Source organism: Hemiscyllium ocellatum, chromosome 21 (assembly GCF_020745735.1).
Source record: "Hemiscyllium ocellatum isolate sHemOce1 chromosome 21, sHemOce1.pat.X.cur, whole genome shotgun sequence".
In the NCBI taxonomy this organism is placed as follows: Eukaryota; Metazoa; Chordata; class Chondrichthyes; order Orectolobiformes; family Hemiscylliidae; genus Hemiscyllium; species Hemiscyllium ocellatum.
Window position 1 is genome coordinate 55,163,388 of NC_083421.1, and position 22,238 is coordinate 55,185,625.

A 22,238-nucleotide genomic window follows, 5' to 3' on the forward strand; every position below is an offset into this window, starting at 1 on the left:
ATACTCCAAGTGTGACCATACCAGAACTTTGTACAGCTGCAGCATAACCTCCTGGTTCCGGAACTCAATCCCTCTATTAATAAAGGCCAAAACACTGTATGCCTTCTTAACAACCCTGTCAATCTGGGTGCTAACTTTCAGGGATCTGTGTACATGGACACCGAGATCTCTCTGCTCATCTGCACGCCTAAGAATCTTACCATTAGCCCAGTACTTTTCATTCCAATTACTCCGTCCAAAGTGTATCACCTCACACTTGTCCACATTAAACTCCATTTGCTACCTCTCAGCCCAGCTCTGCAACCTATCTATGTCTCTCTGCAACCTATTACATCCTTTGTCACTAACCACAACTCCACCGACCTTAGTGTCATCTGCAAATTTACTAACCCACCCTTCTAAGCCCTCATCCAAGTCATTTATAAAAATGATGAACAGCAGTGGACCCAACACCGACCCTTGCAGTATGCCACTAGTAACTGGACATCAAGATAAACATGTTCCATCAATTACAACCCTCTGTTTTCTTTCAGCAAGCCAATTACTGATCCAAACTGCTATGTCTCCCACAATTCCATTCCTCCACATTTTGTATAATAGCCTACTGTGGGGAACCTTATCGAATGCCTTGCTGAAATCCATATACACAACATCAACCTGTTTACTCCCATCTACCTGTTTGGTCACTTTGTCAAAAAACTCAATAAGATTCGTTAGGCACTTTCTACCCTTCACAAAACCGTGCTGACTGTCCCTGATCAGATTATTCTTTTCTAGATGATTATAAGTCCTATTTCTTATAACCTTTTCCAACACTTTACCAACAACTCACTGGTCTGTTGTCTCTGCTACCCTTTTTGAACAAGGGAACCACATTTGCTATCCTCCAGTCCTCAGGCACTATTCCTATAGACAATGATGATTTGGAGATCAATGCCAAAGGCTCAGCAATCTCTTCCCTTGCTTCCCAGAGGATCCTAGGATAGATCCCATCAGGCCCAGGGAACTTGTCTATTTTCACACTCTGCAGTATTTCTAATACCTCTTCCTTGTGAACCTCAATCTCTTCTAGTCTAGATGCAAGTGTCTCTGTATTTTCCTCATCAGCATTTTCATTTTCTATAGTGAACACTGTCAAAAAATATTTATTTAGTGCTTCCCCTATTTCCTCTGACTCCACACACACCTCCCAATATTATCCTTGATTGGCCCTAATTTAACTCTCATCATTCTTTTATTCCTGACATACCTATGGAAAGCCTTGTCTCCAACAATTTCTGTTCTTGTAATTATAAACCATGTTTTGTGACATTCCATTCCCAGTGCAGTGACTAACTGAGCAGGAGTGTGTAATAATCAGTATGGCTTACCAGAACATGTAATATTGTTCAATGCAAATTCCATGCTTATTTATCATAGATTGATCCTTGTGAAATATATTACTCTTTGCTTCTTTTCTTTTTGTTCTATAGTTTAAGCATTAGAGTTACATATGTCAGGAACATTCTCCATTACAAAATGTAGAAAATGCTTGAATGGTAACTTACATAAGGAGAAGACGGCACATTATTTCATTCAGTGCTAGCACCTGGCATCCCAGGAAATAGTTGGCGAATTAAATACACTTATTATTTATTCATTGTCTCAATTAAAATGACACCCAAGTATTTGTGATATAAAACTAAATTGCTGAAAATAGCACATGAAGTGACAACTAACATGGCGAACAGAAGCTCTGAAGAGTGATTAGATAAGCTGCGCTTTGCAGCCGAGCAGAAAATAACTCATAGAGCTATGCAAGATTACTAAAGGTACAGAGAATATATCCGTTCAGGTAGATTAATTCAGAGGTGATAGCCTAGTGGTATTATTCATCCAGAGATTCAGGTAATGTTCTGAGGACCTAAGTTTGAATCCCACCATGGTGGAATCTGAATTTTTTAAAAGTCTGCAATTAAGACTAACCACTGTTGAGAAAACCCATCTGGTTCATTAATCCCCTTTAGGGAAAGAAACTTTCCTGGTCTGGTCTACACATGACTCCAAAGCCACAGCAATGTGGTTGACTCTTAATTGGCTTTTCATTTTCAAGTATTTGTAATCCAATGAGCTCACTTTGTAAAAATTTGTTGTTATGAAGACTGATTCTCTCGAGAAAGTATGCAGAAATGTAAGCTGCGCGTGTAGTCAGGAACAGCTCCGTACAGTAACAATCCACCTGATGCACCAAGCAATACTGGTATGGTACCTAAGAACATACCCAGAGACAGAAGGCTCACACATTACCAGAGGAGCACAATGGCTACAAGATAATACTCCAAGCAACATGCACAGACTGCACAAGATCAGTGTTAGATGTTCAAATTCCTGTTGCTCTGTTGTTGAGCTTTCATTGCTATCATGGGTATTGATGTCATCTCCTTTTGTTCTCTTTAGTTCCGCCTCGTATTGAAGGTCGCTTGCACCATCCGCTGAAGACAAAAGCAATAGTTGGTCATTCTTTGACATTAACCTGTTCCTCAAGTGGTTACCCTCCTCCTATCCTCTCTTGGCTCAAAGATGGTGTCTCATTGACAGACAGTGACAGAATACAATTGATGGGTGAAGGAAAGACCCTTAAGATTGAAAATGTCAGAGAGAGTGATGCTGGCACCTATACATGTATGGCTACCAGTGCTGCTGGAGAAGAACATCTTCAATACACTGTGGACATCTTAGGTAGGGAAACTGTTATAAGCTTCAGGGCCTCAAGAAAAGGATTGATATTTCTAGGAGAATATGCCCTAGTTGATGTGGGGGGTTTGCACTCTGAGATATGTCTTTAACTCAAAGTTCATTGATTAGGCCACGTTTAGAATACTGCATTCAATTCTGGTCTCCCTGAAATAGGAAGGATGTTGTGAAACTTGAAAGGATTCAGAAAAGATTCAAGGATGTTGCTAGGTTTGGACGGTTTGAGCTTAGAGAGGCCGAATAGGCTGGGGCTATTTTCCCTGGACCATCGGAGGCTGGGGGATGACCTTATAGAAGTTTATAAAATTATGAGGGGCAGAGGTAGGGTGAATAGCCAAGGTGTTTCCCCAGGGTAGGAGAGTCCAGAACTAGAGGACATACGTTTAAAGTGAGAGATGAAAGATTTAAAAGGGACCTAAGGGGCAACTTTTTCATGCAGAGGTTGGTGCTTGTGTGGAATGGGCTGCCAGAGGAAGTGGTGGAAGCTGGTACAATTACTGCATGTAAAAGAGGTATATGAATAAGAACGGTCTAAAGGGATATGGGACAAATGCTGGAAAATGGGACTAAATTAATTTAGGATATCTGATTGGTATGGATGAGTTGGACCAAAGGGTCTGTTGAAATGCTGTACAGCTCTATGGCTCCATGACTAGCGCAGCAGATGTATGGAAAAACCACCACCTTAGCTTCCCCTCCAAGTCACACAACATTCTGACTCGAAACTATAAACATATTCCTTCCCTGTTGCTAAGTTAAAATCTTGGAACTCCCTTCCTACTTGTGCTGTGGGCATATCTAAAACATATGTCTTGCAGTGGTTTCAAAAAGGTGATTGACCATCACCTTCTTGAGGGCAGATATAGATGGGCAATAAATTCTGGCCTAAGCAGTAATGTGCACATGAAAGAATGAAAAAAATAGCCCAGGCTGATGTCTGCAGTAGTTGTATACGAAATGAACGTGGCATTGTTCCAAGTGGTCAAGGACCTACAGTATTGACTTTTATATAAGTTTGCATAATACCAGGCCATTCAAAAGCATAAACAACAATGGTCTGTGTATGTTGGAGAGTGCTTTCGTAGCTTGGGGTTCAAGCAACTTGGGTCAGGATAGAAAGTGTTTTACCTTTGTTTTGTGAAAATTTAAGGTCATATGAGGAGAAACTACAGAAGGGTCAGTAATCAGAATGTACAGAGCTAGAAATAAGTTGACTTTTTTTTTAATGGATCAATGTATTATGTTCTGGAATTCAAACTTTCAACACTAACTTACAGAACAAAGTTCTGTTTCTATCTTAAATGTTTTCAGGGTTATGGAGAAAGAGTGGAAAAGTAGGACCAATCACAATGCTTGTTTAAAGAACCAATACAGACACAATGGACCAAATGGTCCTTCTGTGTTATATGATTCTATTATTCGATGATTCAGCCCATATATATCACTTCACCAGTATACCTATTTAGTTCTTCAATGTTTTTGCCTCCTTCCTGCTGTAGCTCGGGTCTGTTTAATGTGCATATTTCTATAATTAGATTTTGGCAGTATGCTCTTTTAAGTCTGTACGGTCAAAAAGGCTCATTTATAGGGCAGATTCTTACATACAGCACTTTTTTTGTACCTCATAAAAGATAAAGTGATGATGAGCAAGTGGATAATACAGACAGTAGCTTAGTTAACACTCAGCTACAGTTCGTGATTTTATTTCTAGAGGGATAGAACTGAAAAGTCAAAAAGTTATGCTAAACAGGCATCTCACCTTAGCTCATACTTGCAGTTTTGTGTGCAGCTCTTGTCAGCATAACACACAAAATGAATTTTCAAAGATGAAACCAAAACAATGAGATTTTAATCAACCAGGGAAGAAAGAATAGAGTCTTTCTGCTAGGAAGAGAAAGCTGAGGCATGGCCAAGAGAAATCATCAAAGTCATGAATGGTTTTGATAGAGTAGGCACAGAAGGTTTTCAGTAATGAAGAACAAAGCTAGAAGCTATTGATATAAGATTATCATCAATAAATCAAACTGCATATTTTGAAGAACCTTCTTTACCCAGAAAATATGGAAATTAGTGCCACTGTGTGTAATAGATCAGAGATGTATTTGAAAGGAAGCTAGATAGGATATGAGAGAAAAAAATGGTTATGCTGATAATTATAGAAAGAATGGGGGAAGAGACTGCAGTGGAGCAAAAACAGTGGGCATGGACTGTTTGAGCTGAATGGCCTATCTCTGTACTATTACTATGTACCTGATAATGCAACCTGGAATAGAGCATTTGTCTTTTAGCGCCTGTTCTATCGTTCAATGAGATAATGTAATTCTTTGAAAACTGTAATTCTGATAATTTTGAAAGAAAACTTTCATAAGGTAAGATTCTTTACCTTATGGAATCCTAATTTTGCTCGTGTTGTCACACCACAAGGCAAGGTGCAGGGAACACCCTTCTTCTCAAGAAAGGTGGAAGAACCCCATTAAATCTTTGGCCTAGTTGCTGCTATGTACTTCCAAACACCTACATAAGACATTTGGTCATTCAGTCAGATGATGAAGTGACTTATTTAAATAAACTGAGCACAGAATTATTTGGATTTAGAGAGGTTTTTTGCAAATGAATGCTATGCAAAACACTGTTGTCATTTGCATCACCAGTCCCTCCACACCTGTTGATCGAAGAATCTTCTCATGTGACTGTGACCATTGATAATCCTCTGGAACTGGCATGCAAAGTGACTGGCAGTCCACCCCCAACGATTACGTGAGTCTCCATTTCAGTTTGTTCATGTTACTTCCACATTACATGTTGGTTAGTGGCAAACAATCATGCACGTCTGGCAAAGTTTTGATATAGTTGTCAGAGAAGACATAATAATACAGAGGTTCAGATTAATGGTGTGCAGACAGCATTGATGGACCATGAAGCTGGTGGAATTTAAATTGATTTTCTAAATCTGGGATTGAAAGCCAGTCTCAGTTATGGTTGTTGTGAAAATCCATCTTGTTTGCTAATATCCTTCAGGAAAGAAAATCTGCTATCCTGTCTGGTCTGTCCAACCTGTGACACCAGACCAGTAGTGTGGTTAACTCTTCACTGCCCTCTGAAATGACCTTTAAAGTACTCAACCCAAAAGGTAATGAGGAAAAGACAACGAAAACTGGCCTTTCCTGTGACTCTAACTATAATCCAAATCCCATGAAAAGATAAAGAGAAAAGGTATCTACATCTTGCTGTATCACTGTCAAAGTTACAGGGCAGGTGTGCAGTAAATCAGAACCACTGCAACTGTGTCAAGTTATAAAGCAATCAATACTTAATCTCCAATGCCTCCATGAATATTAGATACAGTGAAATAGACCCTCGAATAAAAGCAAAATACTGCCTATGCTGAAAATTTGTTATAAAAACAGAATGTGCTGGAAAAACTCAGCAGGTCTGGTAGCATCTGTGGAGAGAGAAACTGAATTAATGTTTTGAGTCTGCTATGACTCTTACTTGGAATGAAGGGCTCAATTTCTGCTTTTATTATTTAGGTACAGTATGCATTTTTTGTCGATTGGAAGACTGAATGTCAGACTAGTCTATACCAGCCTTTCCTTTTACCAAATCATCATTCAGTACAGGGTTTATTAATTGTCTAAAATATATATTTTTAAATCATTGCGTCCCTTTCCTTTAAATCTGTCATTGATCCCATCATATCTATTAGCAGTCATGTATGTAAGCATGCATGGTCTGGTACCTTCTCACACAAGAGACCCACATGATTCTGCTGTTTATTAAAATATGTCACTGTAGAAACAATGATCTGTGTGTCATTGGTTAGTAATAATAGAGTGTATGCAACAATGTTTACCAATAGAATGGTGTTATACTTCAGAATACCAGTTGGTGAAGGATAGAACTGGACCTCATCTTTAAATACTTTCATAAGCATTTATTTGCAAAGTTACACATTACAGACATTCACCTGTTAATCCAATAGGAGACAGTGGCATTCTCAATGGTAACCTCAATGGATTATTAATCCAGAGGCCCACGTGAACACTCTGAGGATATAGGTTCAGATCCCACCATGGTGGCAGGTGAACATGAAACTGTCCTTGATCGTTGAAAAAAAATCCATCTGGTCTGAGAATGTTCTTTAGTAAGATGTTCTTCCATCCTTTCCCCTTTACCCGGTCTGGCCGACAGGAATTGATCAACACTAAATTGTTAAACTGCCCTCTGCAATGGCCTAGCAGTCAAATCAGTTCAAGGGCAAGTTGGGATAGGTAATATATGTTGACCTTGCCAGAATTGTCCACATCCCATGAATTTCATTTTTAAAAATGCAATTTCAGACCATGTTTATTTCCAAGTTCATAAATGCAAGTTAATGCCTGCTCCCAACTTCAAATTAAGCATAATTAATATAGCAATTAACAGCCTACACAACCTACACAAAATACTGCTTAGCAATGCTAGTGTATATGCAACATTGTTTACCAGTGCTCATGACAATGTATGGACTATTTTCAGTGTTCCTCGGTGATGAGTTGAGCAACTCAAATTACTTACAAGCCAAATTGATATTTTTCCAAGTATGTAACTGTGTCTCATTCTAACCAAATGAAGCCTGATCTCACATTTTCTGTTCATTAGATGGCTGAGGAATAATATTATGCTCACTGAACTCGATGGTGCCCAGGTGTCAGCTCACGGGAGCAAACTTTATATTCCTCGTTTGAAGTCAGTGGATGTCGGTCGTTATGTATGTGTGGCCAGAAATGAAGCTGGGGAAAGGAGAAGAGAATTTAATGTCACAATTCATGGTACAATATTTTCTCTTGCAAAGCCATACCAATTATTTGACAATTCCATTTTGTGGATTCATCTTTTGGTTGTGTTACAACTGAAAATGCTTACACTCAACAGCAGAACAATACTCCAGGAGTTGCAGTGATATTCCAAATTCTAGAAATATTATAAAGAATCCCATACCATTAAGTTTAATACCTGACTCATAAATGTGACATCACAGATAAACAGTACATTCATTGGTTGGTAATAACTTTGATTTGACTATCTATATTTGGTTACTTCCAGATTGAAGGTAAATAGGGGAAATATATGTAGGCTACAAACTAAAAGGTCAGGACAAAATTTTTAAAAATCACATTAAGAACTAAGTAATTCGAATTGCTGGGCCACGCAACCTACTGTGAGAGCTGTCGGACGCCATTGTAGTTTAGAGTAACCGCATCTGTAAGAAGTGTTGTTTGTTTGCTTGAGGAACTCTGGCTGAGAGTTGATGAGTTGGAGTCTAAGCGTCAAACACACCAGGGAGTGAGAGAGTGGCCTGGAAGCTATGTTTCAGAAGGGAGTGACACCCCTTAGATTAACTACCTCAAATTTAAGCAGTGGTCAGGATAGGAGGGTGTGACTACAAGCGTGGCAGGTAGAGGGTTCCAGAAAGTAGTGCTGAAGAAGGCTCAGCCTTTGAACAAGTTTGAGATTTCTGTTCCTTGAGTGGATGAGAGCAAGGGCTGCAGAGAGGATGAGCAAACTGACCATAGTACTGTGGTACAGAGAGCCGTGCAAGTGGGCGAAGAAAAGAGAAATGTAATTGTAATCGAATGTAATACAGTCAGGGGAATAGACACTGTTCACTGTGGCCAGGATTGAGAGTCCTATTGCCTGCCCTGTGCATGGGTTCAGAATAGTTCATCTGGGCTGCAGAGGAACTTGGAGTGAGGAGAAAGATCCAGTTGTTATGGTCCACCTAAGATCCATTGATATCAGCAGAAAGAAGAAAGAGATTTCGTTGAAGTAATATGAGCAGCTAGGAGCTAAATTATAAAGCAGAACCAAAAATATAATAATTTTTAGATTAATTCCTGAGCAATGAGCAAATTGGCACAGGATCAACAAGATTAAATAGGTAAGAGAGTATGGCGCTAGAAAAGTACAGCCAGTCAGACAGCATACAAGGAGCAGGACAATTGACAATTTGGGCATAAGCCCTTCATCAGGATTCTGATCTCCAGCATCTGCAGTCCTCATTTTCTTCAAGATTAAACAGGTAATCAAAGATGGGTGTGGGAGAAACAAGTTCGAATTTGTGGGACAGTTGCACCAGTACTGGGGAGGGAGGAAGCTATTTTGATGGGACAAGCTTCACCTGAATCTTGCTGGGACCAGAATCCTGGCAAATCGCATATCTAAGCATGTGGTTCGGGCTTTAAACTAAATACAGAGGAACCTTGATTATCTGATGGACACGGGCGGGAGTTTGATTAGTTTGATTAATTGAATTCCGGATAATCAAATGCTGGATGGCAGAGTTTAATCAAGCATCAGGACCTTGCGATCTTGCCGGATAATCCAAAATTCAAATAATCGGATGCCGGATAATCAAGGTTCCTCTGTAGTGGGTGGGTTCGGTTGCATGGAAAATTATAGAATAAGTTAAAGGCAAGTTGCGGACTTAGCTGAAGTTATTAAAGTTTCCACAACAAGAAATAGAATAGAAAGTGTGAAAAGGATCAGGATTCTAACTTCAGGGTACAGCAGGTGAGGGGAAAGGAGGCAGCCAATGCAGGACTGAGGCTGTTGAACTGAAATGCATGCAGTATATGAAAGAGGGTAAATGAGCTTGAGGTACACATTGAAATTGGTAGGTATGATGTTGTGGATATTATATAGGTGTCACTGCAAGGGGATTAGAGCTGGAAATTAAGTGTCTAAGGATACCCATTTTATCAAAAGGAGAGGCAGATAGAAGGAGGGGGTGGATTTGTCTTTTTAGGAAGAAATAAAATTAAATCAAGAGCAAGCAGTGATGTAGAGTCAGAACATAGAACAGTACAGCACAGTGCAGGCCCTTCGGCCCTCGATGTTGTGCCGACCTTTTATTCTACTCTAAGATCAAACTAACCTACATACCCTTCATTTTACTATCATCCATGTGCTTATCCAAGAGTTGCTTAAATGTCCCTAATGTATCTCACTCTACTACCACTGCTGACAGTGCGTTCCAGGCACCCATCACTCTCTGTATAAAGAACCTACCTCTGACATCTCCCCTAAACTTTCCTCCAATCACCTTAAAATTATGCTCCCTCATGATAGCCATTTTCACCCTGGGAAAGATATCTGGCTATTCACTCTATCCACACCTCTCATCATCTTGTACACCTCTATGAAGTCACCTCTCATCCTTCTTCGCTCCAATGAGAAAGGCTCTATCTCCCTCAACCTTTCTTCATAAGACATGCTGTCCAGTCCAGGCAGCATCCTGGTAAATCTCCAGGCACTCTTTCTAAAGCTTCAACATCCTTCCAAAAATGAGGCAATCAGAACTGAACTTAATATCCCAAGTGTGGTCTCACCAGGGCTTTATAGAGCTGCAGCATAACCTTGTGGCTCTTAAACTCAGTCCCCCTGCTAATGAAACCCAATACACCATATGTTTTCTTGACAACCCTATAAACTTGGGTGGCAATTTTGAGGGATCTCTGGATGTGGACCCCAAGATCCCTCTGTTCCTCCACACTGTCAAGAATCCTGTCCTTAACCCTATATCCTGCATTCAAATTCGATCTTCCAAAGTGAATCACTTCACACTTTTCCAGGTTGAACTCCATCTGTCACTTCTCAGCCCTGCTCTGCATCCTGTCAGTGTCCAATTGCAAACTACAACAGCCCTCGACACTATCTACAACTCCACCAACCTTCATGTCATTTCCAAGCTTACTAACCCACCCTTCCACTTCCTCATCAAAGTCATTCATAAAATTCACAAAGAGCAGGGGTCTCAGAACAGATTCCTGTGGAACATTGCTGGTCACCGAGCTCCAGGCAGAAAACTTTCCATCAACTACCACCCCCTCTGTCTTCTACTGGCCAGCCACTTCTGTATCCAGACTGCCAGATTGCCCTGTATCCCATGCTTCCTTACTTTCTGAATGAGCCTACCATGGAGAACCTTATCAAATGTCTTAACAGAAGGGGTAGAATCTGTGTGGGTGGAGTTGAGGAATCACAAAGAAGTGATGAGGAGGGTTGTGTACAGGCCACTAGCAGTTGTCAGAATGTAGGGGAGCAAGTAAATCAGGAGCTATAAGAAAGTCACTATTACAGTAATCATGGGGAACTTCAACATGCAGGTGGACTAGAAAAATCATGTTTGTAGTGAATCCCAAGGAAAAGAAGTTGGTAAATATCTATAGGATGGTTGTTTGGAGAAGATTGGGGTAGAGTCTACTAGGGTACAGACAATTCTGGAATTGGTGATGTGTGATGAGGTAGACCTGATCTTAAGGTGAAGAAACCCTTAAGGGGACCTTACTATGATAGAGTTCACTCTGCGGTTTGAGGGGGAGAAGCTGGAATCAGATGTAACACTATCTCAATTGAGTAATAGTAACTACAGTAATGGGGGAGGAGCTCCTAAGATTTGATTGGAAGGGTAGCCTAGCAGGGAATATGGTGGAGCAGTAACTGGCAGGAGTTTTTTGGGGTAATTCAGGAGGCACAGGAGAAGTTCTTCCCAAGGAAGAAGAAACTCACAAAGGGAGGACAAGGCCACGATGACCGACAAGGGAAGTCAGGAACACCGTTAAGGCAAATTAAAAAGCATACAATGTGGTGAAAATTAGATGGCAGCAGAGTAGGACGTTCCTGCCAGAGCTTGTCCACTCTGCCCATTCTTTTTCTTTTCTCCCTCCTTCTTTACCTCCCTTCTGTGGTTTTCTTCTCTTCTTCTGTCTTCTTGGACTCTTGGCCTCAGACAGCCAGCGCCGACCTCTGAAACAGGGTCGCTAGTTGGCAGCGCAAATTGGGGCTGTCAGCAGCTTGAAGTGGAGACAGCAGGTGCCCGGAGTGAGGACGCTAGCGACCGGCAGCCCAGTGCGGAGCGTGGCAGTAGCAGCCTGGTATGGAGTGTGACGATAGCGGCCCAGTGCAGAGTGTGGCAGTAGCTGCCTGGTATGGAGTGTGATGATAGCGGCCCAGTGCGGAGCGTGGCAGTAGCAGCCTGGTATGGAGTGTGATGATAGCGGCCCAGTGAGGAGCGTGGCAGTAGCAGCCTGGTATGGAGTGTGATGATAGCGGCCCAGTGAGGAGCGTGGCAGTAGCAGCCTGGTATGGAGTGTGACGATAGCGGCCCAGCGCGGAGCGTGGCAGTAGTAGCCTGGTATGGAGTGTGAGGATAGCGGCCCAGCGCGGAGCGTGGCAGTAGCAGCCTGGTATGGAGTGTGACGATAGCGGCCCAGCGCGGAGCGTGGCAGTAGTAGCCTGGTATGGAGTGTGAGGATAGCGGCCCAGTGCGGAGCGTGGCAGTAGCAGCCTGGTATGGAGTGTGAGGATAGCGGCCCAGTGCGGAGCGTGGCAGTAGCAGCCTGGTATGGAGTGTGAGGATAGCGGCCCAGTGCGGAGCGTGGCAGTAGCAGCCTGGTATGGAGTGTGATGATAGCGGCCCAGTGCGGAGCGTGGCAGTAGCAGCCTGGTATGGAGTGTGAGGATAGCGGCCCAGTGCGGAGCGTGGCAGTAGCAGCCTGGTATGGAGTGTGAGGATAGCGGCCCAGTGCGGAGTGTGGCAGTAGCAGCCTGGTATGGAGTGTGACGATAGCGGCCCAGTGCGGAGCGTGATGGCAGCCAATGGTCAAACCACATGGTGGCCCCCTCCACTGCTCTGCTGCAGAGAACCCTGGGCGAGAGACTGTGATGTTTGCTTTTTAAACTTTGCTTCTTGTTTTTCTGATCTATGGTTAAACTGTGTATAGCTATAATGTAACTTTGTTTTGCTTCATTTCTCTATTCTGTAACTAAGGATTGTACCTGAGTACTCTGTACCTAAGATGTCACTGTGCATTAGTGATATTGTTACACTGCAACTAATTTTGTAACTGAAGAAGCTGTACCTCAGTACCTTGTACCTAAGATAATGCTGTAAAGGCGACTTATAAACATTTTGCGATACTCATTTGAGTATATGTGACAATAATGTTAATTCAATTCAGATTAGTGGGAAGCCAGAGGATTGAGAAGCTTTAAAAACAAGGAGGCAACATTAAAAAGCTGGAAATAAGGCTAGAGAAGTAGTAATGTGGAACAGAGAAATAGGGGAGGAGCTCCATAGGTACTTGGAATCAATCTTCACCAGATACCAGTAGCATACCAGAACTTCAAGAGAGTCAGGAGGCAGGGGGGAGCTGAAATGTCTGAATGTGGATAAATCACTCAGACCAGATGGTCTACATTCCTAGAGTTCCTAAGGAGATAACTGTAGAGGTGTTGGTGATGATCTTTCAGGCATCACTGCAGCCAGGGAGGGCCCCAGAGGACTGCAAAATAGCTCATATAACACGCCAATGTTTAAGAAGGGAGGGAGGTAGAAGACAGGAGCTATTGGCCAGTTAACATGACCTTGGACATTAGAAAGATTTTAAGAGTCCATTATTAAGGATGAGACAAATTCGCCAAAGATCCTGAGACAGCATCTTCCAAACCCATGACCACTTCCATCTAGAAGGACAAGGGCAGCAGGTACTTGGGAACACCACCACCTGCAAGTCCCCTCCAAGCCACTCACTATCCAGACTTGGAAATGTATCTCTGTTCCTTCACAGCGATTGGGTCAAAATCCTGGAATTCCCTACCGACCAGCATTGGGGGTCAGCCCACAGCAGGTGGACTGCTGCGATTCAAGGTGGCAGCTCACCATCACCTTCTCAAGGGCAAATATTGATGGGCTATCAATGCTGGCCAGCCAGCGATGCTCAAGTTCCACAAATTAATTTTAAAATGTGAGATTGCAGAGTACTTGGAAGTGTGTGGTAAATAGGGCTGAGTCAGCCCAGCTGTGTCAAGGAGAGGTCATGCCAGTCAATCTGAGGAGGTAGACGAACAAGAGTCAATGGATATGATCTATTGGATTTCCGGAGGGCCTTTGACAAGGTGCTGCACAGGAGGCTCCTAAATAAGATAAGAGCCCATGGTGTAAGGGAGAAGGTACTGGCATGGATAGAGGATTGGCTGACTGGTAGAAAGCAGAGTAGAGACAGAGCAGTCTTTTTCAGGATGGCAGCTGGTGACTAGTGGAGTTCTGCAGGGGTCCGTGTTGGGACCACAATTATTCACATTATACATTCATGATCTGAATGAAGGAATTAAGAGCATTCTTGTGTGTGTGAGAGAGAGAGAGTGTATTGTACAGTGGGGTTACCTGTCATGTGGCATGAACCCAAGGTCCCGGTTGAGGCCATTCCCATGGGTATCAGCTTCTGCTCAGCCACTCCGTGTTGTTGCTTGTCCTGAAGTCCGCCTTGGAGAATGGTCACCCGAAGGTCCGAAGCCAAGTGTCCCAGACTGCTAAAGTGTTCCCTGAATATGAGGGAACACTCCTACCTGGTGATTGTTGTGCGGTGTCCATTCATCCATTGTTGTAGCAGGTGACCCCGCTGCAAGGTTCACTCTCTCACACGCACACATCTACATATTCAACACCCACGCAGAAGCTCCCTCATACACAAGCTTTCTCTCAAATGCACGCACATACACCCCCCCTACATTCACACTAACACATGCACCCTTTCACACATACCCCATCGCACAAACTTTATATTCTGAATGGATAGGAATTTTTTTTCTTGTAACTTCTTTGCTTCTCATTTTAACTTTTTACGGTGGCACAGTGGTTAGCACTGCTGCCTCACAGCGCCTGAGACCCGGGTTCAATTCCCAACTCAGGCGACTGATTGTGTGGAGTTTGCACGTTCTCCCCGTGTCTGCGTGGGTTTCCTCCGGGTGCTCCAGTTTCCTCCCACAGTCCAAAGATGTGCAGGTCAGGTGAATTGGCCATGCTAAATTGCCGTAGTGTTAGGTAAGGGGTAAATGTAGGGGTATGGGTGGGTTGCGCTTCAGCGGGTTGGTGTGGACTTATTTGGCCGAAGGGCCTGTTTCCACACTGTAAGTAATCTACTCTAATCTAAAAATACCTTCCTCTATTTTCCATAATATTCCTTGTTCTTAACCAAATCTTGCCTCTGACATTTGTCATAAGGTTCCTACTCTGTTTATTTTAAAGTTTATTTTCTTTGTCATGCAGGGTGCACTAGCTTTCAATTAGATATCTTTTCCATTCGAAGGAACATGTTTTGTTTTTACCTGGACTTTCTCTGAATGCCGTTCATGGACTCTGTTACTATTTTAGCCTGCAGTCATCTTATTCAATAGCTGTGCTAGATCCTTCTTAAATTGCTGAATTATTGATTGTATTTTTTTTTGTTGTGACAAGTACCCCCAGTAGTGACAACTGTAGGAGTTGAGAATTTGGTCATCGTGGTTGGGAAATCTGCGATACTGGAATGCACTGCTACTGGAATTCCGACACCAACGATCACATGGTTGAAGAACAGTCAGCTACTGACTGAAACCAGTGGGAGACTCAAGGTAAATAAAGACATTGTTGTTCATCTTCATTGAATCTTACAACAGAGAAGAAGCCCATTTGATCCATTATATCTATGCCAAATCTCTGAAGATTGTTGCCAATTAGTCCTGCTTTCCAGCTCTTTCCAGAGCCCCACAATTTTTTTACCTTTAAAAGCTCTTAAAACGCTAGATTATCTAACAATATCTTTCTGTTTGCCCGACATGTCTATTACACATTTATTAAGTTCCTCAGATCACATGCTTCTGTTTAGCCCAGTGCGAAGGGATGAGATAGAACCGTTCAAAAAGGCATCCAAATGTTCATTTCTTTAAGACATTTGCCTAGCTAACATTAGTTAAATGTTCAAGTGCTGAATAGGCCTAGAGAAAGAACCCAAACTTGAAGACAGAAACCTGGAATCACAAGAGCCTCATCATAGTAATTGCAGCTAACTGCTCAGGCTACCATGGGACCATGTTAGAATAACAGATTTTATAGAAGTAATCATTTGTTAGATCTTGGATGGGATCAGGAGAGAAAAGGCGAAGGTGAGTCTGAACCAATAGATGGACTCCTGATCCCACATGAAGAAAAAAATGAAAACCCACAGGTTAGGAAAACCGGAGTGCAAGAGGTCCAACTCAATACTTAGTCTATTTAATCTGTGAACACTGCTGATCTCAATGCTGATCTCAATGCTGATCTCAATGCTGATCTCAATGCTGATCTCAATGACCTGAGCAACACCATTTCTTCCTTTACTGAAATTGTCTGCAAAAATCATTTCTCTTTCCTTTGTGTCATCAACTTTTCAAATTGCAGAACATTTTCTTTGTTTTATGAAGCTCTAGATGTGAGCACTTCTCTCAAATCTGGAGAATCTCTTCTTACAGTTTTTAGGTAAAATACAGGGTTATGCTGATCTTTTACTGTGATCTTTATCTTACAAACTCCTTCCCAACCTTTCTTGTCTTTACTAAGAAGGACTATAGTTTCACTTCAATGAATTTTCCTTTCTTGCAAGCTCCTGTAAACTATGATGTAGACTCATCCTTCCTAAAATGGTCAAGTTGAGGTTTATCGTGCCATAGCTGTCCCGATTTAATTCTTTTATGACCTCAAAATTGTGGCATTCTAATATTTCCTTCAGTTTTTCAATACTCCTGAAACCTTCAGGCTTTTAAAACTGAAGTTTGCCATATCTTGATCCCTATTTATTTTTTTGCCCTATTTCCCTGCGTATTCTGTTAGCTTTGGTTACTTTTAGAACATCAAAGACATTATCCTTCACTGTGCTTTCTCAATCATTTCAAAAAGAACTAGCCATTCACCTAACCTCTACATAGGATCATCAATTCTCCAGGATTTTCTTAGAAGCTCCTGAGATCAAAGATTATTCTCCAGGACGCTGATACAAGTAATCCAGGAAAAAATGCCAAGGAGTATTCAAATATTTTTTCCCATTTTCCTTGAATACCTTTTGTTTATTAGTCATAAAAAAAATTAACATTGCTATTGGAATGACAAATCAGATTCATCCAGTTGGGAAATGAAGGGTTTTCAGACTTTCTAGGTGCCTGTGGGAATGATCCTATTGGATGAAGGATGGTAGAAAGGTATGGGGCAGGTAGGAGATCATATATAAAAAACACATATAAAAAAAGATTGTATTGTAATTTCTCAACCAGAGACAATATGATCTGTCCAATGCATGAACTCAATTCAGCCATTTCTGACTGAATGGATGGCAAGATGTGTCTGGTTGGCACTGATCCATTTCTACACTTGGTAACTGTGTATATTATGAGAGTATTTTAAATGATAGCCCTCTTCATAATGAACCAGTAGAGGCTCCAAAGATAAAAGAAATCAGCTAATTTAAGGCCTCCAGTATGGGAGGTTGGTCAGGAATGGAAAGAGCAAACTGGAATTTAAATGGAGCTTTGAGATGCAAAGTGGAAAGACAGAGTGACTTTATTCTCTTGTGAGAGCTGGATCTTGCTGGCTGGCCAGTATTTACTTACCGTCCCTTGTTACCCTTGAGAAGGTAGTAAGGAACTGCCTTCCTGAACCACTGCAGTCCATGTGCTGTGTATAGATTGACAATGCCACTAAGGAGAAAATTCCAGAATTTAGACCCAACAACAATAAGTAAACAGTGATATATTTCTCAGTCAGGATAGTGAGTGGCTTGGATAGAAACTTGCAGATCGTGATATTCCCATGTATCAGCTGCCTTTGTTCTTCTAGATGGACGTGGTGATAGGTTTGGAAAGTGCTGTCTTAGGATCTTGGCTGAATTTCTGTAGGGCGTCTTATAGATTGCTCTACTGAGCTTTGGTAGTGGAGAGCGTGGATGCTTGTAATTGTGGTGCTAATAAGTGGACTGTTTTGTTCTGGATGATGTTAGTTGTCTTATGTGTGGTTGGATTGCACTCATCTAGACAAATGGGCTGTGTTCCATCACACTTCTGACTTTCGCCTTGTAGACAGTCAACAGGTAGTGGGATGTCAGGAGGTAAATTAATTGCCACACCACAGTATTCCTAGCCTCTGATTTATGTGGTGAATCCAATTGACTTTATGGACACTGGTAATCCCCAAGATATTGATAGTGGGGATTCAGTGATGGTAACACCATTGACTGTCAAGGGATGGTGGTTAGATTTTCTTTTATTGGAGATGGTTATTGCATGGCATTTATGTGGTGCAAATGTTACTTGCTACCTGTCAGCCCAAGCTTGAACTTTGTTCAGATCTTGTCACATTTGAACATGGACTGTTTCAGTATCTGCTAAGTTGCAAATAGTGCTGAACATTGTGCAATTGTTGACACACATCCCCACTTCTGACCTTGAGATGGAGGGAAGGTCATTGATGAGGCAGCTGAAGATGGTTGGGCCTAGGACATTCTCCTGAGGAATTCCTGCAGAGATATCCTGGAGCTAAGATGACTGACCTCCAATAACCACAATTATCTTCCTCTGCACTAGGTATGACTCCAACCAACGGACAGTTTGTCGCCTGATCACCTTTGATTCCAGTTTTTCTGTGGCTCTTTGATACCACACTCAGTCATATCTGGGCAATTTTCCACGTTGTCAGCTTTATGCAATGTTGTAGTTCTACTAAAACAGCTTGACTAGGGGTGCAGCAAGTTCTGGAGCACAAGTCTTCAGTAATGTTGCCGGAATATTTGCAGGACTTATAATCTTCAGTGTCCAGTACCTCCAGCTCTTTCTTGATGTCTAACATGGAGTTAATCAAATTGTCTGAAGTCTGGCATCTGTGTTGTTGGAAACGACTGAAAGAGACCAAGTTGGATCATCACATGGCACTTCTGGCTGATCGTTATTCCAAATGCTCCAGCTTTATCTTTTGCACTGAGGTGCTGGTTCTTCAATCATTGTAGATGGAGATTTTTGTAGAGCCCCATCCTCCTTTAGTGAGTTGTTTAATTGTTCACCACCATTCATGACTGGATGTGGGAGGGCTGCAGAGCTTAGATCTGATCCATTACATGTGGGATTGTGTAACTCCTTCTATGACTTGCTGCTTATGCTGATTGGCATGCAAGTTGTCCTGTTTGGTACCTTCACCAAGTTGACGTCTTATTTTTTGGGTATACTCTGTGCTGCTCCTGGCATGTGGTCATGCACTCTCCATTGAACCGAAGGTAATCCCCTAGCTTGATGATAATGCCTGAATTGGATAGATGCCGGGTCATGCTGTTACAGACTGTGTTTGAACTCTGCTACTTGCTTTTGTAAATGAATTCTAATCGAGTAAAATCTTGGTTTAAGATGTCCTGCAAACCATCATTTAATTTTTATTGGCCTTTATTTTGAATTGCGTGCAAATTTCTGCTTTATAATTTTATCTTCACTCCTGGCAATTGGGCTCATCTCCTGCCATAGTCATCCCCCTGTGTTATCTTCTGGCATTCGTGCAACAACCCAACTTTACCTCCCCCTGCCTTTGATTCCCCATCACTCCATTGTCTCCTTTATCCCTTCTTCTTGGCTTTGCCTCTTGCTCTCTGTTTTTGCAATAGGCCACTCATTTCACTACTGAAGAGTCTCCCTCTTGCTAATGCCATTCTGAATCTGCACTGAAGGGCACCATACAGTGGCAGGCGTTGAATGATATAGACAGCGCTGACTAACCTCTGCTGAGAGATGAAGCCTTGTCAATTTATGAATACATATGAATGTATTGTACAGGAGGTGTTTTTTTAAATATATTTAACAATATATTTTGTTTTGAAATTAATTCAACTAGGAATGCACAGTTGATCATAAAGTACATGTTGGCACAGTATTTCAGTTTGCAGACTGGTCAAAAAATGTCTGAAGGAACCTAACTCTGGCATTAACATTGACTTCTATGGAAATCTATGATTCACTTAAAATCATTAAACGCAAAGTTGTGATTTTCAGGAACACAATCATAACCTTACATGAGGACTTACTATGAATATTAAACATAATGAATGAAGTAAAGTCACCAGTTGACACTGGGATTCAGAAAAGCCCAGAGGATGGGAATAGAGTTCATGTTCATATTGTGCTCTGCATGAAATTTATCATTCAGATAAATGATATGTAATGCCATCGACAATTCCATACTCTATTTATCCAGTCACATTTTTGGCCCCAGTAACAGGTCAGCATATTTAATAGTGGTCTTCAACAGATATTTGAAAAATTACCTAAAAAGGGATATTTTGGAGGGCTGTGGAGAAAAGGAAGGTGAGTAGGATTAGCTGAGTTACTACTGAGCTAGCCCTCATGGACATGAATGGCTGAATTGCATCCATATTCACTGATTCTATAAACATATGATTCAAATATTCAGTTTTTAATTTTTTTGCTTCTTAAATAGGAACTTTGAACCTCAAGAAGGGGACTACTCCAATGACATGTTCTCTCAATTAATCCTACAGGTGTTCAAAGTAATGCCAACAGACTAAAGCCTGACCTAATTTGCCCGTATACTTACTTTAATTTTAATGTGTAACTGATTAAGAAAACGTTTAGGAAGACAAGCACCCTCTTATGATTACCAGGAGGTACTTTTGACAAAGATTGGAGAACCTCAGGAGATAAAGGAAATTAAGAAGTGATTGCAGAAGAGAAACAAGAAGGACAGCAAGTAAAACACTTAGTGTAAATGACAGGCAGTCAAATCTGAAGCTGCATGGTTGAACAGTTCACCTTCAGACTGTCTTTGATTTTTTTTTCCCCCTACTACTCATCTTTCCCTTGGCTTAACAGATTGAGAAAGTGACTCAACAAGATGGGGGTATCTACTCTTGTATAGCAACGAACGGGGCAGGTGAATCTCAGCAAGATACCAGAGTGACTGTGTATGGTAAGTGTCATTGTCCAAAGTGTGGAGGATAGATTTAAAAGCATATGCATATAGTCAATCATGGGTAACTGTAGACCATCCCTTTAATTAGCTTTCTGTAAATGAATGCCATCCCTGAGGTTAAACTCCCAAAGATTTGTTCCCTTTCTTTGACTCTTATTAATCAATCCTCTCCTAATGTGTGGAATTCTAATGGACCAATGCCTCACTTTCTCTCTCATTCCCTCTGTGTTAGTATCACCACCTTACCGCAATCCCAAATACAATCACCCATTCTACATCAAAATCTATGTTGTTTTCATTTGTTCTTGGCAAGGCCAACATTGATTTTCTGTACCATTTGCCCTTGAAGGCAATGTGGTGAACCATGTTCTGGAACTGTTGTGGTGCTGTTAGGAAGAGACATTTAATTTTCTGTAGGGATTGATACAAATATGGACTTGCTCAACCTTTTCAAGGACAAGCTAAGAGCCAACCATGGAGAAGGTTTATTCCCTGAGGAAGGTTCAGGAAAACTTCCTTCCTATTATACTTGATGTCTTTTTATGAAGCCCAAGATTCCTAACCATTCACCCTTTAAAGTGCTATGCACATGAACCTTGGGTCCCCCTGTGCCTGCACACATTTTAGAACTGTGACGTTCATTTATATTGCCTCTTCAAATCCATTCTGTTGAAATATCATTTTCAATAATGACATCGCATTAACTGATGTGAAGTTTGCACTGTGAGTGAATGAATATGGCTGCTGTGTTTATATCTTACAACATGATTAAGTCAAGCCACCACAATCCTATCAGACCATAGGGCATGCACTCACATTAGAGAGAGATAGTTGATGGTGGCTTAACCTGAGGGTCACCACGCCTCAGGCGAGGGGAGGAAGCTGAAGAGGAGAGTCCTTCATTGTAATCTCAGCTGGTCTGGGAATTGAAAACATCACTGTTGGCATTGCTCTGCGTCGCAAACCAGCCATCCAGCTAACTGAACCAACCGACTGGTCGAAAACATGATGTACACTATTTGTCAATGGAACTTATAACGTGTTGTTATCTTACATTGTGGTACTATATTCTGTTTGGTTTCTGGATTTCAGAGCCTCCTGTTATAAATAAGTCTGTGGATACAAACAAAACTGTAACAATGAATCTCCCAGTATCTTTTGAGTGCCTTGCCTCTGGAACTCCACCCCCTGGTAAGTGTCATCCAAAAAATGAACTCTGATTGATTGGGCAAACTGCATTGTCCCTGCACATTGTTGCCATATCACAGATAAATGCCATTGTAACTTTAGTATCCTGATCTTTGTAAAATAGTTGCGAGATGTCTGTAAGAAAATTGATCCATTTCCTTTCCTGTTATTGTAATGATTAAAACTCACACAACACCAGGTTATGGTCCAACAGGTTTAATTGGAAGCACTAGCTTTCAGAGTGCTGTTCTTTCATCAGGTGGTTGATGAAGGAGTGGTGCTCTGAAAGCTAGTGCTTCCAATTAAACCTGTTCGACCATCACCTGGTGTTGTGTGAGTTTTAACTTTGTACACCCCAATCCAACACCAGCAACTCCAAATCATTGATCATTTTTAATTATAAGCCCTAATTTTTAAGTGAAATTATCCAGTATTTCTATTGGGTTTTCAGTTATGCTCTGTGTCTTTGTCCATGTAGCAGTGTTTTGACTTTGAAATAATGCATGTCCAAATTGAATTTCCATAA

General features: G+C 41.5%; 1 protein-coding gene across 1 annotated transcript in view; it reads left to right on the top strand.

Moving 5' to 3' along the window:
• The window catches only part of LOC132825764 (hemicentin-1-like), a 436,368-nt gene that overhangs the window by 205,107 nt on the left and 209,023 nt on the right, over positions 1-22,238 (top strand). Inside the window, exons 33-38 of the mRNA XM_060841228.1 lie at positions 2,437-2,718; positions 5,385-5,490; positions 7,375-7,544; positions 15,011-15,165; positions 20,425-20,521; positions 21,617-21,715. Coding sequence (XP_060697211.1) covers positions 2,437-2,718; positions 5,385-5,490; positions 7,375-7,544; positions 15,011-15,165; positions 20,425-20,521; positions 21,617-21,715 — 909 coding nt within the window. The remainder of the gene's footprint in view (positions 1-2,436; positions 2,719-5,384; positions 5,491-7,374; positions 7,545-15,010; positions 15,166-20,424; positions 20,522-21,616; positions 21,716-22,238) is intronic.